The sequence below is a fragment of the Schistocerca piceifrons genome, chromosome 4 (genome assembly GCF_021461385.2).
Source record: "Schistocerca piceifrons isolate TAMUIC-IGC-003096 chromosome 4, iqSchPice1.1, whole genome shotgun sequence".
NCBI classification, from domain to species: Eukaryota; Metazoa; Arthropoda; class Insecta; order Orthoptera; family Acrididae; genus Schistocerca; species Schistocerca piceifrons.
This window is the reverse complement of record NC_060141.1, coordinates 100,428,712-100,444,186: the sequence shown is the minus strand read 5'-3', so window position 1 is coordinate 100,444,186 and position 15,475 is coordinate 100,428,712. Positions and strand designations below refer to the sequence as shown.

The following is a 15,475-nucleotide window of genomic DNA, read 5'->3' as shown; positions in this document are numbered from 1 at the left end:
AGAAACAGTCATCTGTGAAAACAAATTTCATTCTGGAGAAAGAACTGTTGAAATATTTGCAAAAGCAAGCATTCAAGTCAAAAAGTTCTCCAACTATGATTTTCTTTTTAACAGTCGATTTCAAAGCACTAAGACTTCATCTTCAGGCACACAGCATGACACAAATTTTAAATATGTATATGGTGAAAAATAAATAAATAAATTAATAATAATAATAATAATAATAATAATAATAATAATAATAATAATAATAATAATAATAATAATGATGATGATAATAAAGGAATTTTGCCAAAAATAGATGCTACATTTTCAGGTCCCTAAATAATTAGACACAAACAGTATGTTCATCTCTTCACTGGCAGCTTGAAGAATTAGGTTCCTGCAACAAATGGTACAGTGATAATAGTTTTAAAATATTATGAACCTTGTATAACCACGAGATATATACTGACTGAAATGGAATTATTAATGCTTCTTACACTGAAATTTTAATATCTTTGGTGTATGTGTGGTGTCACTGCCAGACACCACACTTGCTAGGTGGTAGCCTTTAAATCGGCCGCGGTCCGGTAGTATATGACGGACCCGCGTGTCGCCACTATCAGTGATTGCAGACCGAGCGCCGCCACACGGCAGGTCTAGAGAGACTTCCTAGCACTCGCCCCAGTTGGACAGCCGACTTTGCTAGCGATGGTTCACTGACAAATTACGCTCTCATTTGCCGAGACGATAGTTAGCAGAGCCTTCAGCTACATCATTTGCTACGACCTAGCAAGGCGCCATTATCATTTGCTATTTATCTTGTGATGCATGTACCGTCAGACCGATGTTCACCAATTATGGATTAAAGTTAAGTATTCCAACAGATACGTGCTATTTTTGCTAGTCTCATATCCCTGACCTGTTCCAGACCTCACGCCATCCTGCGTGAGCTTTAACGCGTGCCTTTCGGCTTCACCTCGTAGTGGCTTGGCTGTCTTGCCAAGTCACAACAGTATGGGCTACGTGGAGGAACTGGCTTTAATTCCTCATCAAGAAAGTCATTTGGCAAAACCTCAGAGATCACCATAAGCACCACTCTCAGTAGGTCTCATGACTAATGTCTCTTGTGACGATCCATGGATAAAAGAATTTGCTCAATTCACTACACCCTGTTCTGGGTAAACAGTAAAAGACTGTGTCCGCCTCCATGTTGAAAGAGTTTATTGATCTACACAAAGGAATCTGTTTCTGCCAGGGCTTATCATTGGCTGGTTTGTGATAAATTGGTATTTCGACTTGTATTATGAGCTACCATATATTTGAGTAAATAATAATGTGCAGTGCTAACAAACAAGTTATAAACATGACAGTTTTATTTGATGCAAATATCAATAATGAAACAGCTCAGAAATGTGTGAAGTACAGGGAGTTGAGCATAAAAATTATTAAAATGTGCCATTTGAAACTGAGTCATCTCTATCATAAATGGTACCTCAGAATCACGGCCACACGAAATATATAGTAATGTTTGGAACTGCTCAAACTGCTGACATCATGGAAGAAACATTGTGAATTCACCTGAATGATTTGTGATACTAGTTCAGAACATGAAAGAAACTTTTCAAGTTATCTGTTACGTAGATAAGGGTATCATCACTATTATTATTATTATTATTATTATTATTATTATTCACCAACCAAAATTTATAGAAGAAATCATTTGCAGATTTCTTCCCAAACTGTGCTTTTATTTTTCCCTAAAAATGTAAATGAAGTTTCTGATAGTGAAGAAGTACCTTAAGAAAGAAAACTGTTTCTGTGGTGTATAAAACCTTTGGACATTAAAATTATTTCACTCACCTTAATAACATAGCACTTGTTTTCTTGTCTATTCAGAGCCAACATCACTCTATCAATAATTCCAAGGACTTTGTAGGACTTCAGTTCTGAGGAATGTCTTGATAGCTGATGTTCAGACTCCTGGTATTAACCACACAGATAGATATAACAGCAACATAAAACACAGAAAACATGGCTGTTCATCAATAAGAAGAAATGCTTTTAGAACACAAAGATGGTGTCATACAGAATAAAATAAAACACAATGATATTTATAAAACAACTGAGGGTGGAGAAGTTTTAATATTACATACTCTGGATAAAAGGTAAACATGAGCAAAGTAAACTGACAGTAATACCATGAATGACAACTACTAATCACAGTTTATTTACTTGGGATGTAACAACTTGTCTGTCTTGTAGCTTGGTCCTAGATAAACAGTAATCCCAAACTGGATATCAGTGTCATGCCAATATTACTCTGCTAGCACCATGTGAGACTAGCCACAAGCTCAGAACACTAGGTGGCAATCACACTGAAACACAAGTAGATTAGGTGACAAGAATCTGCTATACTTACATCTGCCTTTAAACTCATTGAGGCACAATGGTACAGAACTTGACCTCTGCCTCAAACTCCCCTACTGATCTACATGGCAGAGGTGAAGGATAACTGTTGCAATAAGTGTTGGGGGCCGAGTACCAGGTCATCAGGATTGTGAAGCAAAGCATAGTGCAAGGTTGGCTCAGGTGATGGACAACATAAGGGAGTTATATATAAGATTTACAAATGAGGATCAGATAGCGACTGTGGGTGGAGGTGGTAACAGACCGGATAGGGACAGAAGTATGAAGTAAGTTGTGGCCTGTAAAAGATAGCTATTCAAAATGCAGCTGTCTTGGGGTCATGATTCAACTCATCTTATTACAGCTGTAAGATGTATGGGGGTTGGGAATGCACTGATGAAGAAGGGTATGGTTCACATTGAGTCTATTAAGAGATCAAGTTTCACTGGGCACGGCCTTCATTTCAATAAGTATGGGAAGGGGAGATTGGCAAATCTGATATTTAGTGTGTGCAGTGTGTGGTGTGGCACCTTCCAGCAAAATGTAAGGGGTACTGGAGATAAAGTTAGTGAACTGCTCGTAGATGTTGAATCTGCCATTACTGGTATATCACAGCACCACACAAACAATATGACATTTCAGAAACTTTCTGTACTACAATACAGACTAGTTCCCCCACTCTGCAAAGAGCTCCTGTAAAAATAGCTATGAAATATGTACAGTATTTAACAATCACTTGATGGATAAAGCAGTTGAACTACATAAAAACTTAGTTTCTACAGGTATCATAAATCTCTCTTGAAAATGGCTTTCCAAGACTGCTATCTGATGTACATCTCTGTGGTACTTACAAGGGGAAGACTGAGTCAATAATTATATCAGTGAAGACTAAGGAGTCTCATGGACGTGACTGAATATCTAGCACGATACAACAGCACAGCCCCTGCACATGTTAGTCCAGTAATTTTTCCTTTAGGAAATGTTTATTTTCCTTTAGGAAATGTTTAAAGTACTAAGTACTGAAACTGCTTCGTAAAAATGGAGAAAGCGATAACATAGACTATTTTAGACCTATTTCTATGCCACTGGTGTTTGCAAAAATTTAATTGTCATTTCAGTTCACATAATTTTCTGTTGAATGTACAGTTTTAGAAGTGGTTTAAGATTTGAAAATGCCCAATTCCAGTTCCTTTGCGACACTCTGGATAGATTAATCAAAAAGTTGTGAACATTAACATCTTCTTTGATTTAAGTATTTGGTTGTGTTGATCGTAAAATATTACCGCAGAATCTCAACCATTAAGGAATAAGAGAAGCAGCTCATTAGTGTTTCAACTTATATTTTAAAAACATAAAGCAAAAGGTCATCCTCCAAAATAATAAGAACAACTTTGAGTTGCTGTCAAATTGAGGCATGTTTAAGTGGCTGGTGCCTCGAGGATCAGTGATGGTTCTACTACTGTTTCTCACAAAAACTAACCTGGCATGCATTGCAGAGCATCTTTTTCTTTCTAAGTAGGTACACGTATACAAAGCAGACACATTTACCTATACAAAATAAATGAAACACAATGATTTTTTGCGTATCAATTTTTCCAAGTGACTTCACCCATGTAACATGTATGTCACATACATTTAACACATTTCACATACATTTATACAAGACATTTCATCCGTATCTTTAGCTAATTTTTTCTTGCAGTTGCAGCTGAATTCTAAGGAAACTTAATTCTGCCAGTAATTGCTTGTCACTTTGAGAAAAAGAATTGTCACTGGCAACCATCTTATCCTCTGCTATTTTGCACCATCTACATCTACATCTACATTTATACTCCGCAAGCCACCCAATGGTGTGTGGCGGAGGGCACTTTACGTGCCACTGTCATTACCTCCCTTTTCTGTTCCGGTCGCGTATGGTTCGCGGGAAGAACGACTGTCTAAAAGCCTCCGTGCATGCTCGAATCTCTCTAATTTTACATTCGTGGTCTCCTCGGGAGGTATAAGTAGGGGGAAGCAATATATTCGATACCTCATCCAGAAACGCACCCTCTCAAAACCTGGCGAGCAAGCTACACCGTGATGCAGAGCGCCTCTCTTGCAGAGTCTGCCCTCGAGTTTGCTAAACATCTCCGTAACGCTATCACGGTTACCAAATAACCCTGTGACGAAACGCGCCACTCTTCTTTGGATCTTCTCTATCTCCTCCGTCAACCCGATCTGGTATGGATCCCACACTGATGAGCAATACTCAAGTATAGGTCGAACGAGTGTTTTGTAAGCCACCTCCTTTGTTGATGGACTACATTTTCTAAGGACTCTCCCAATGAATCTCAACCTGGTACCCGCCTTACCAACAATTAATCTTATATGATCATTCCACTTCAAATCGTTCTGCACGCATACTCCCAGATATTTTACAAAAGTAACTGCTACCAGTGTTTGTTCCGCTATCATATAATCACACAATAAAAGATCCTTCTTTCTATGTATTCGCAATACATTACATTTGTCTATGTTAAGGGTCAGTTGCCACTCCCTGCACCAAGTGCCTATCCGCTGCAGATTTTCCTGCATTTCGCTCCAATTTTCTAACGCTGCAACTTCTCTGTATACTACAGCATCATCCGCGCAAAGCCGCATAGAACTTCCGACACTATCTACTAGGTCATTTATATATATTGTGAAAAGCAATGGTCCCATAACACTCCCCTGTGGCACGCCAGAAGTTACTTCAACGTCTGTAGATGTCTCTCCATTGATAACAACATGCTGTGTTCTGTTTGCTAAAAACTCTTCAATCCAGCCACACAGCTGGTCTGATATTCCATATGTGATTCAACAGAAAAATGTAGTTGTGGTATTGAACCAAGTAGCATGATCTTTGGCCACAAAACATGCAGGCAAAATTTTTGGCTGTCTGCAATGCTAATTAACACAATTACCCCCAACCCTAGGGATAGTAAGGGTATCTCACTCTTGCAGTAATTTTTATACAAATAATGACCCCTGTACATACCAAATCTGGTTCAAATTGCTCCAGGCATTATTAATTTACATTTTTATGTCAACTGTTTCACCACAAATTCTTAGTGCTAGGGATGTCTCACTACCACATTAAATTTTTCCATATAGCAAGTGATATATATGCCAATTTTGGTAGAAATTCCTTGAGACATTACAGAGTTATGTTGATTTGTCATTAAATCTGCACCCCCCCCCCCCCCCCCTTCTCTGTCCCCAAGTCTATGGGTGAAATGTTAATGTTATTGTCACTGTCATAGCCACCGTCACCAAGAAGTCTAGTGATCCCAAAAACTAGGGATATGATATTAATACTGCTTGTTACTGAAACTCCTCACATGTCATTAATTCCCACCCCCACCCCCGCACACACTGGGATAGTAGAAGTATACTAACAAACAATATGAGCCACATACATGCAAAATTTGACTGGAACTGCTCCAGATGTTCCTGAGCCAAGCTTCCTAGACATCCCCTCTTCACCCCAATCCCTATGGATGGTAAGTGGTTTTTACACCCACAAAAAGCTTTACCTGCACGCACACAAGGACATGCCAAAGTTTCACTGTAACTAGATTTTATTTATTTACATGTCAAGTTCCGTAGGACCAAATTGAGGAGCAAATCTCCAAGCTCATGGAACATGTCAGTACACAAAATTACAACATCAAAGTAATAACAGATAAAAACAAATGTTTATGAACCCGAAAAGAGTCAATCCATAAATTTAAGTAAACGCAATCAACAATACAACAAGAATCAGCTTACTTTTTCAAGGAACTCCTTGACAGAATAGAAGGAGTGATTCATTAGGAATCTCTTCAGTTTAGATTTGAAAGCGCACGGATTACTGCTAAGATTTTTGAATTCGAATGGTAGCTTATTGAAAATGGATGCAGCAGTATACTGCACACCTTTCTGCACAAGAGTTAAGGAAGTCCAATCCAAACGCAGGTTTGATTTCTGCCGATTGTTAACTGAGTGATAGCTGCTTATTCTTGGGAATAAGCTAAAATTGTTAACAAGAAATGACAGTAAGGAATATATACAGGGTGTTACAAAATGGTACGGCCAAACTTTCAGGAAACATTCCTCACACACAAAGAAAGAAAATATGTTACGTGGACATGTGCCCGGAAACGCTTACTTTCCATGTTAGAGCTCATTTTAGTACTTCTCTTCAAATCACATTAATCATGGAATGGAAACACACAGCAACAGAACGTACCAGCATGACTTCAAACACTTTGTTACAGGAAATGTTCAAAATGTCCTCCGTTAGCGAGGATACATGCATCCACCCTCCATCGCATGGAATCCCTGATGCGCTGATGCAGCCCTGGAGAATGGCGTATTGTATCACAGCCGTCCACAATACGAGCACGAAGAGTCTCTACATTTGGTACCGGGGTTGCGTAGACAAGAGCTTTCAAATGCCCCCATAAATGAAAGTCAAGAGGGTTGAGGTCAGGAGAGCGTGAAGGCCATGGAATTGGTCCGCCTCTACCAATCCATGGACATGTGCCCGGAAACGCTTACTTTCCATGTTAGAGCTCATTTTAGTACTTCTCTTCAAATCACATTAATCATGGAATGGAAACACACAGCAACAGAACGTACCAGCATGACTTCAAACACTTTGTTACAGGAAATGTTCAAAATGTCCTCCGTTAGCGAGGATACATGCATCCACCCTCCATCGCATGGAATCCCTGATGCGCTGATGCAGCCCTGGAGAATGGCGTATTGTATCACAGCCGTCCACAATACGAGCACGAAGAGTCTCTACATTTGGTACCGGGGTTGCGTAGACAAGAGCTTTCAAATGCCCCCATAAATGAAAGTCAAGAGGGTTGAGGTCAGGAGAGCGTGAAGGCCATGGAATTGGTCCGCCTCTACCAATCCATCGGTCACCGAATCTGTTGTTGAGAAGTGTACGAACACTTCGAATGAAATGTGCAGGAGCTCCATCGTGCATGAACCACATGTTGTGTCGTACTTGTAAAGGCACATGTTCTAGCAGCACAGGTAGAGTATCCCGTATGAAATCATGCAAATGTGCTCCATTGAGCGTAGGTAGAAGAACATGGGGCCCAATCAAGACATCACCAACAATGCCTGCCCAAACGTTCACAGAAAATCTGTGTTGATGACGTGATTGCACAATTGCGTGCAGATTTTTGTCAGCCCACACATGTTGATTGTGAAAATTTACAATTTGGTCACGTTGGAATGAAGCCTCATTCATAAAGAGAACATTTGCACTGAAATGAGGATTGACACATTGTTGGATGAACCATTCGCAGAAGTGTACCCGTGGAGGCCAATCAGCTGCTGATAGAGCATGCACACGCTATACATGGTATGGAAACAACTGGTTCTCCCGTAGCACTCTCCATACAGTGACGTGATCAACATTACCTTGTACAGCAGCAACTTCTCTGACGCTGACATTAGGGTTATCGTCGACTGCATGAAGAATTGCCTCATCCATTGCAGGTGTCCTCGTCGTTCTAGGTCTTTCCCAGTCACGAGTCATAGGCTGGAATGTTCCGTGCTCCCTAAGACGCCGATCAATTGCTTCGAACGTCTTCCTGTCAGGACACCTTCATTCTGGAAATCTGTCTCGATACAAATGTACCGCGCCACGGCTATTGCCCCATGCTAATCCATACATCAAATGGGCATCTGCCAACTCCGCATTTGTAACATTGCACTGACTGCGAAACCACGTTCGTGATTAACACTAACCTGTTGATGCTACATACTGATGTGCTTGACGCTAGTACTGTAGAGCAATGAGTCGCATGTCAACACAAGCACCGAAGTCAACATTACCTTCCTTCAATTGGGCCAACTGGCGGTGAATCGAGGAAGTACAGTACATACTGACGAAACTAAAATGAGCTCTAACATGGAAATTAAGCATTTCCGGACACATGTCCACATAACATATTTTCTTTATTTGTGTGTGAGGAATGTTTCCTGAATGTTTGGCCGTACCTTTTTGTAACATCCTGTATATATATATTAAGAGGCCAATGTCAAAATACCCAGACTCGTGAACGGGGGTTGACAAGAGGTTTGTGAACTTACACCACATACTGCCCAAACCGCCCATTTCTGAGCCAAAAATATCCTTTTAGAATGAGAAGGGTTACCCCAAAATATAATACTATATGACGTAAGTGAATGAAAATAAGCAAAGCAGACAAATTTTCATATCAAAATACCACTCACTTCAGAGACCGTTTGAATAGTAAAAATGGCAGTGTTAAGTCTTTAAACAAGATCCTGAACATGGGCTTTCCACGACAGCTTACTATCTATCTGAACACCTAGAAATTTGATCTGTTCAGTTCCACTAATCATATGCCAATTCTGTGAAATTAAAATGTCTGGTTTTGTTGAATAGTGTGTTAGAAACCATAAAAACTGAGTCTTACTGCGATTTAGCAATAATTTATTTTCTGCAAGCTATGAACTTAGGTCATGAACTGCACTATTTGAAATCGAGCCAATGTTACACACAACATCCTTTACTACCAAGCTAGTGTCATCAGCAAACAGAAATATTTTAGTTACTCATAATACTAGAGGGCGTACCATTTATATAAATAAGGAATAGGAGTGGACCCAAAACTGATCCCTGGGGTACCCCCCACTTGACTGTACCTCACTCAGACCCCACACCACAGCCAGTCTCGACATTGTGAATAATGACCTTTTGCTGTCTGTTGTTGAAGTAAGAGGTGAACCAATTTTGAGCTACTCCCAGTATTCCGTACTGGTCCAACTTCTGGAGCAATATTTTGTGATCAAACAACTTAGTTAAATAAAAAAATATGGCTAGCATTCGAAACCTTTTGTTTAACCCATCCAGTAACTCACAGAGGAAAGAGACTATAGTATTTTCAGTTGTTAAGCGACTTCTAAAGCCGAACTGTACATTTGATAGCAAATCGTGTGATATAAAATGATCAATTATCCTTACATATACAGCCTTTTCAATAACTTTAGCAAACACTGATAGCATATAAATAGGTCTAGAATTGTCTACATTATCCTTTTCTCCCCTTTTATAAAGCAGCTTTACTACTGAGTACTTTGATCATTCAGGAAACTGGCCATTCCTAAAGGAAAAATTACAAATATGGATAAATACCGGGCTAACATGTGCAGCACAGTTCTTTAATATTCTGCTAGGCACTTGCATCATAACCATGAGAGTCCTTAGTCTTCACTGATTTAATTATTGACTCAATCTCTCCCTTGTCTGTAACACAGAGGAGTATTTCAGACACCAATCTCAGAAAGGCAGTTGCCAAGAGTGTTATATAATTCCCTGTAGAAGCTAAATTTTTATTTATTTCACCAGCAACGCTCAGAAAATGATTGTTAAATACTGTACACATATTTGATTTATCAGTAACAGAAATATTTTTACTGCGAACTGACTTTGTATCGTCGACCTTGTGCTGCTGACCAGACACTTCCTTCACAACTGACCATATGGTTTTAATTTTCTCCTGAGAATTAGCTATTTCCTTTGCAGGCCACATACTCTTTGCCTTCCTTTTGCCTTTTTAAGCACCTTACAATACTGTATGTAGTAGGATACTGCAGCTTGATTGTGACTACTTCTAACATTTTGATATAATTCCCGCTTTATTCTACATGACAGCCTTATCCCACTAGTCAGCCACCCGGGCTGCCTATTGCTGCTAAATACCTAGAAGACAAACAAAATAAATATTCATTTTTAAATATTAGAAGGCATATCATGCCTTCTAATATGACAGATGATTCTAAAATATTTCTGTTTGGTGATGACACTAGCTTGTCAGTAAAGGATGTTGAGTGCCACATGGTCATTGTATCAAATAGTCCAGTTCATAAGTTCATGGCATGTAGAAAATAAAGTGATGCTAAATCTCAGTGACATCCATTTTTTTACCATTTTTATCATGCAATTCAACTTGTTTAAACAAAATGGGCCTGTGATTAGTGAGTCTGAACAATCGAAATTCCAAGGTTTCAGATAGATAGTATGTTACAAAGAAAGCCCATATTCAGGGTCTTGTTCAAAAACTGAGTACTGCTATATTAATCATTCAAACAATACTGCAATAAGTGATAGTCGAACAAAAAAATTATTCTACTTGGTTTATTGTCATTCACTTACAACATACGGCATTATATAGTGTGTTTCAAAAAGAATGACCTGATTTCAAACCTCTATATTTGTCAATAAGAACATACTACAAACATGGGACAGATTGCAAAATACTCACAAACACTTGAAGTTGTAGCTATGCTATCACAGATGCTCTGTGTGTTCACCAGCAGCAGCATGAACAACACCTAATCGATAACTAAATTCGTTGTGAACATTACACAATGTATCTGCTTTTACAGAAGTTACGGCATCTGTTATTCTGTTCCCCACGTCTTCTATTTCACAAGCTAAAGGGGGGATGAACATGTTTCCCTTCACATATTCCGACAAGGAAAAAAATTGCATGGGGTCACATGTAGCATTTTAGACCACGAATGCAGGGCAGGGTCTAATGCACCCTCTCCAGCACTGAGGCATAGTGTCATTGAGAAATTAGTGTACATTATTGTGCCAGTGTATAGAGCAAATGATGCCTTAACACTCACCAGACAGTCATATGAGCCACTGCCAATTCCCTGGTTGCACGACAAATAGACTTTCGTGGACTCCGCTCAAACGTTTACCGCATTCTTTCCACCATGTTGTCAGATGTACAAAGTCGACCTGGACTCATAGCTTTGCACAAGCATCCTGTTGGTGGTACCAACTACAAATGCATTTTAGTGCAAGCAGATCAGTGCCAAAACACTGACAGGAAGCATCTGGACCAAAATCACTGGCTCACTCTTTGAAAACTGGAGCATGCAAAATGCATTCTGTTGAGCGGTCACCGTCTCAATTCTGATTAACTACAAACTGACAGGAGGCACTAACTGATATCTAATAGAGATTTTCAGAAACCTAGGTCATACCCATTCAAACAACACACATTTCCTCGCCAGCTCTTCCTATTTTTGTAGTTATTACCATCCAAAATTGGGTCATTATTTTTTAAACACCCTGTATTCTGGAGCAACTCTTTCCAGTAACAAATGGTATTTTTGGCTCAGAAATGAGCTGTTTAAGCAAAATGTGATACAATTTCGTGAATCTCTTGTCGACTCAAGTTCAGGAAACTGGGAATTCTGACAATGGCCTCTCAATATACATCCTCTTTAATGGCCTTTCTTGTTAATAATATGAGCTTATAGTTTGATTCCTGGCAGGGGATTGGGTGTTGTGTGTCCTTCACCATCATTTTCATCACCATTAACATGCAAGTGGCCAAAGTGGCATCAGCTAAAAAGACCTGCAATATGGTGGACAAACCCTGAAGGGGATATCGTGGCCAATAAATGCCATATGATCATTTCATTTCCCTGGGATTAGCAGCTTTCATTCTGTTAATACTTGCCAGAAATCCAATCTGCACCTGTATTCCACCGCCTAGACTCTTGTGCAGAAAAATGTACAGCATCCTGCTGCATCCATTTACAATAATCTACCGCAAGAATTAAAAAAACTTTCACAGTAATCCTTGTGCTTTCACATCTGCACTGAAGAATTTCATCAGGGCTCATAACTACACATATCAAAAAAAGTTTTACATCACCTTGGTTCCAAGAGTTCCGGAACCTGTACAGAAAATTGGAATAGAGATCAACATAAACATCATTTCTGCCCTTTTTATTGCTCATGAAAGCCACACATTGCATGTTGTACCACCACACAACATGACCTTCAGAGGTGGTGGTCCAGATTGCTGTACACACCGGTACCTCTAATACCCAGTAGCACGTCCTCTTGCAGTGTTGCATGCTTGTATTCGGCATGGCATACTATCCACAAGTTCATCGAGGCACTGTTGGTCCAGATTATCCCACTCCTCAGGGTGATTCAGCATAGATCCCTCAGAGTGGCTGGTGGGTGTTGTCCATAAGCAGCCCTTTTCAATCTATCCCAGGCACGTTTGTTAGGGTTCGTGTCTGGAGAACATGCTGGCCACTCTAGTTGAGCGATGTCGTTATCCTGAAGGAAGCCATTCACAAGATGTGCATGGTGGGGGCACAAACTGACGTCCATGAAGACGAATGCCTCGCCAACATGCTGCCAATATGGTTGCATTAACGGTCGGACGATGGCATTCACATATTGTACAGCCGTTACAGCATCTTCCATGACCACCAGCAGTGTAAGTCAGCCCCACATAATGCCACCCCAAAACAGCAGGGCTTGCTGCATTCACTGGACAATGTGTCTAAGGCTTTCAGCCTGACTGGGTTGCCACCAAACACGTCTCCAGACAATTGTCTGGTTGAAAGCATATGCGACGGTGAAGAGAACGTGATGCCAATCACGAGCAGTCCATTCGGCATGTTGTTAGGCTCATCTGTACTGCACTGCATGGTGTCATGGTCACAAAGATGGACCTCGCCATAGACGTCAGGAGTGAAGTTGCGTCGTAACATGACGTCCTGTGGCTGCACGAAAAGCATTATTCAACATGGTGGCATTGCTGTCAGGGTTCCTCCAAACCATAATCAGTAGCTAGTGGTCATCCATTGCAGTAGTAGCCCTTTGACACCTTGTTCAAGCCTTGTCATCAACAGTTCCTGTCTCTCTGTATCTCCTCCATGTCCTAACATCGCTTTGGTTCACTCCAAGATGCCTGGACACTTTCCTTGCTGAGAGCATATCCTGGCACAAAGTAACAATTTGGACGCAATCAAACCGATGTATTGACCATCTAGGCACGATTGAACTACAAACACAAGCCGTGTACCTCCTTCCTGGTGGAATGACTGGAACTGATCGGCTGTCAGACCCCCTCCGTCTAATAGGCGCTGCTCATACATGGTCCAAGAGCCATCAGAGTACACTAAGGCACTATCACTAAGTTATATGCAAAGGTCGAGGAACTGATGGCAATAGACTGAATCTGGAGTAGTTTCCTTAGGAAGTGAATGAAGTTGCAGGGGAACACAGGCTGCCATATGAAGCCAAGGTGGTGAAGAGTTCATACCCATTGGGAAAGTGTCACGGAGCATGAAGTAAAGCTGCCGGAGCAATAGCCAAAAGCAAAATCCAGAAAGTAACAGAAAAGAGGGACACACCCCATACTGTTGGTCAAAAAAGTCATCAAAGGAGGAGTCATAAGAAGGGTGGCTGGGCATGGCAGACAAATGGCATGTGTATCTGCTGAGTAGAACATTATACTGGTATGGCAGTGGTAGTTCAGCAGCTTCTGCATAGACACTCAACCTGGCTAATGTAAAAGGCGTCAGTTGCCAAACACATTCCATGATGGTGGATTTTATTTAGACAGCGTAAGATGGATGGATGTGCAGGAAACACCCATAGACTAGTTTTGAACAGACAAGGGATTGGTTCAAACAGAGGAAGGTGGTCCGATTCGCTCACTCCCCAGGAAGTACCACTTAGGGCTCGTAGGACACTGAGGGACCATGTACAGCAGGCAGCCACATAAGACATTGGGAGGACCAAGAAAGTTTCCTATCAAGTGTGAGCCATAGAATTTTTGTAATTTCAGTGAACATAAGAGCAACAGACCCAGGATGTAAAGACAGTGGAAGAAACACATTGCACTGCCAGAAATTCAAACAAATGATTTTGTCAGCGGAAATGCAAAATCCACTGTTGATGCTCCAAGAGTAAAGATGATCGAGATATAGTTGAAGACGCCGCTCAAGGAGGCAAGTCCATAGACTCTGCAACAGATCGCAAAATCATCGACGACAAGGGAGCCAGAAATGCCCGGTGGGAGACAGGTCATAATAGAGTTAATAGCTACAGCAAAGAGGACGATACTCAGGATGGAGCCCTGGGGCACCCCATTTTCCTGGATAAATGTGTCCAACAAGGCAGAGCCCACATGGATCTTGAAAACTCTGGCTTTTAAAAATTCCTGAAGAAAACAGGGCAAGTGGCCTTGGAAGCCGTGGAAGCCCTATGTGTAGAGAGTATAGAGGATACCAGTCCTCCAGCAAGTGTTGTAGGCTTTCTCCAAATCAAAAAACACAGACACATCCTGGTATTTCCACAGAAAACCATTCATGAATGGGTTGACAAAGTGATGAGGTGGTCAACCGCAGAATGGCACGCTCAAAACCCACACTCACCTTGTAAACATAGGTGGTGAGAGAAATGGGGAGGTAGCTAGAAGGGAAGTGTTTGTCCTTACTGGGCTTAGGTTTGTGTATGACGGTGGCTTCAGGTCAGCACTGGGAAGCATGCTTTCTGCCCAGTTGCAATTGCACATATAAAGCAGAAAACGCTTTCCGCACGTGAAAGATGCTGTAACTTCTGAATGTGAACATTGCCTGACCCTGGGGTGGAAAGTCAGGATGAAGAGAGAGCATGATATAGCTCCCTCATAGTAAAGGTGGCATTGTAACGTTCACAATTCTGAAAGGAGAATCGTATCACCCGAGCCTCCTCCACTCGTTTCCAATAGAGGAAGGCAAGGTGATAGTGGATAGCACTCCAAATCTCTGCAATACAGCAGCCTAAGGTAATGAGGATACCAATGGGGTCTTCAATGACATCATCTGCTATGGTCAGGCTGGAAATTGGGAAATGGACCTCAGTCCCAAAGAGCCACCAGGGGTTGGCCCACATGATGTAAGAGGGAGTGGAACTGTTAAAAAAACAAATAAACTGAATCCAGCTAGCTTTTTTGCTGTGCCGAAGAATGCGATGACACTGCGCGCACAACTGTTTATAACGAGTACAGTTCGCCATCGTAGGAGATGGTTAAAAACGCAGAGAGCATGTCTCTGCGCATGAACTGCATCTTGACATGCCTCAGTCCACCAAGTTGTAGGGAAGCAGCCCACTCATGCCATAATAATTTCACATCAGTCTTTCCATTGTGTGCCAGCCTAGTCCGCTGTAACTAGCTCTGACGTCATGAATGTTGCGCAATACTTTAAAAATTAAGTAAAT

General features: G+C 41.0%; 1 protein-coding gene across 2 annotated transcripts in view; it reads right to left on the bottom strand.

The window, feature by feature from the left end:
• LOC124795149 (ribosomal protein S6 kinase delta-1) overlaps positions 1 to 15,475 on the bottom strand; it is a 191,715-nt gene that overhangs the window by 79,541 nt on the left and 96,699 nt on the right. For both annotated transcript variants that reach the window (XM_047259032.1, XM_047259033.1), the window contains exon 8: positions 1,846 to 1,965. In XM_047259032.1, the coding sequence (XP_047114988.1) occupies positions 1,846 to 1,965 (120 nt within the window). The remainder of the gene's footprint in view (positions 1 to 1,845; positions 1,966 to 15,475) is intronic.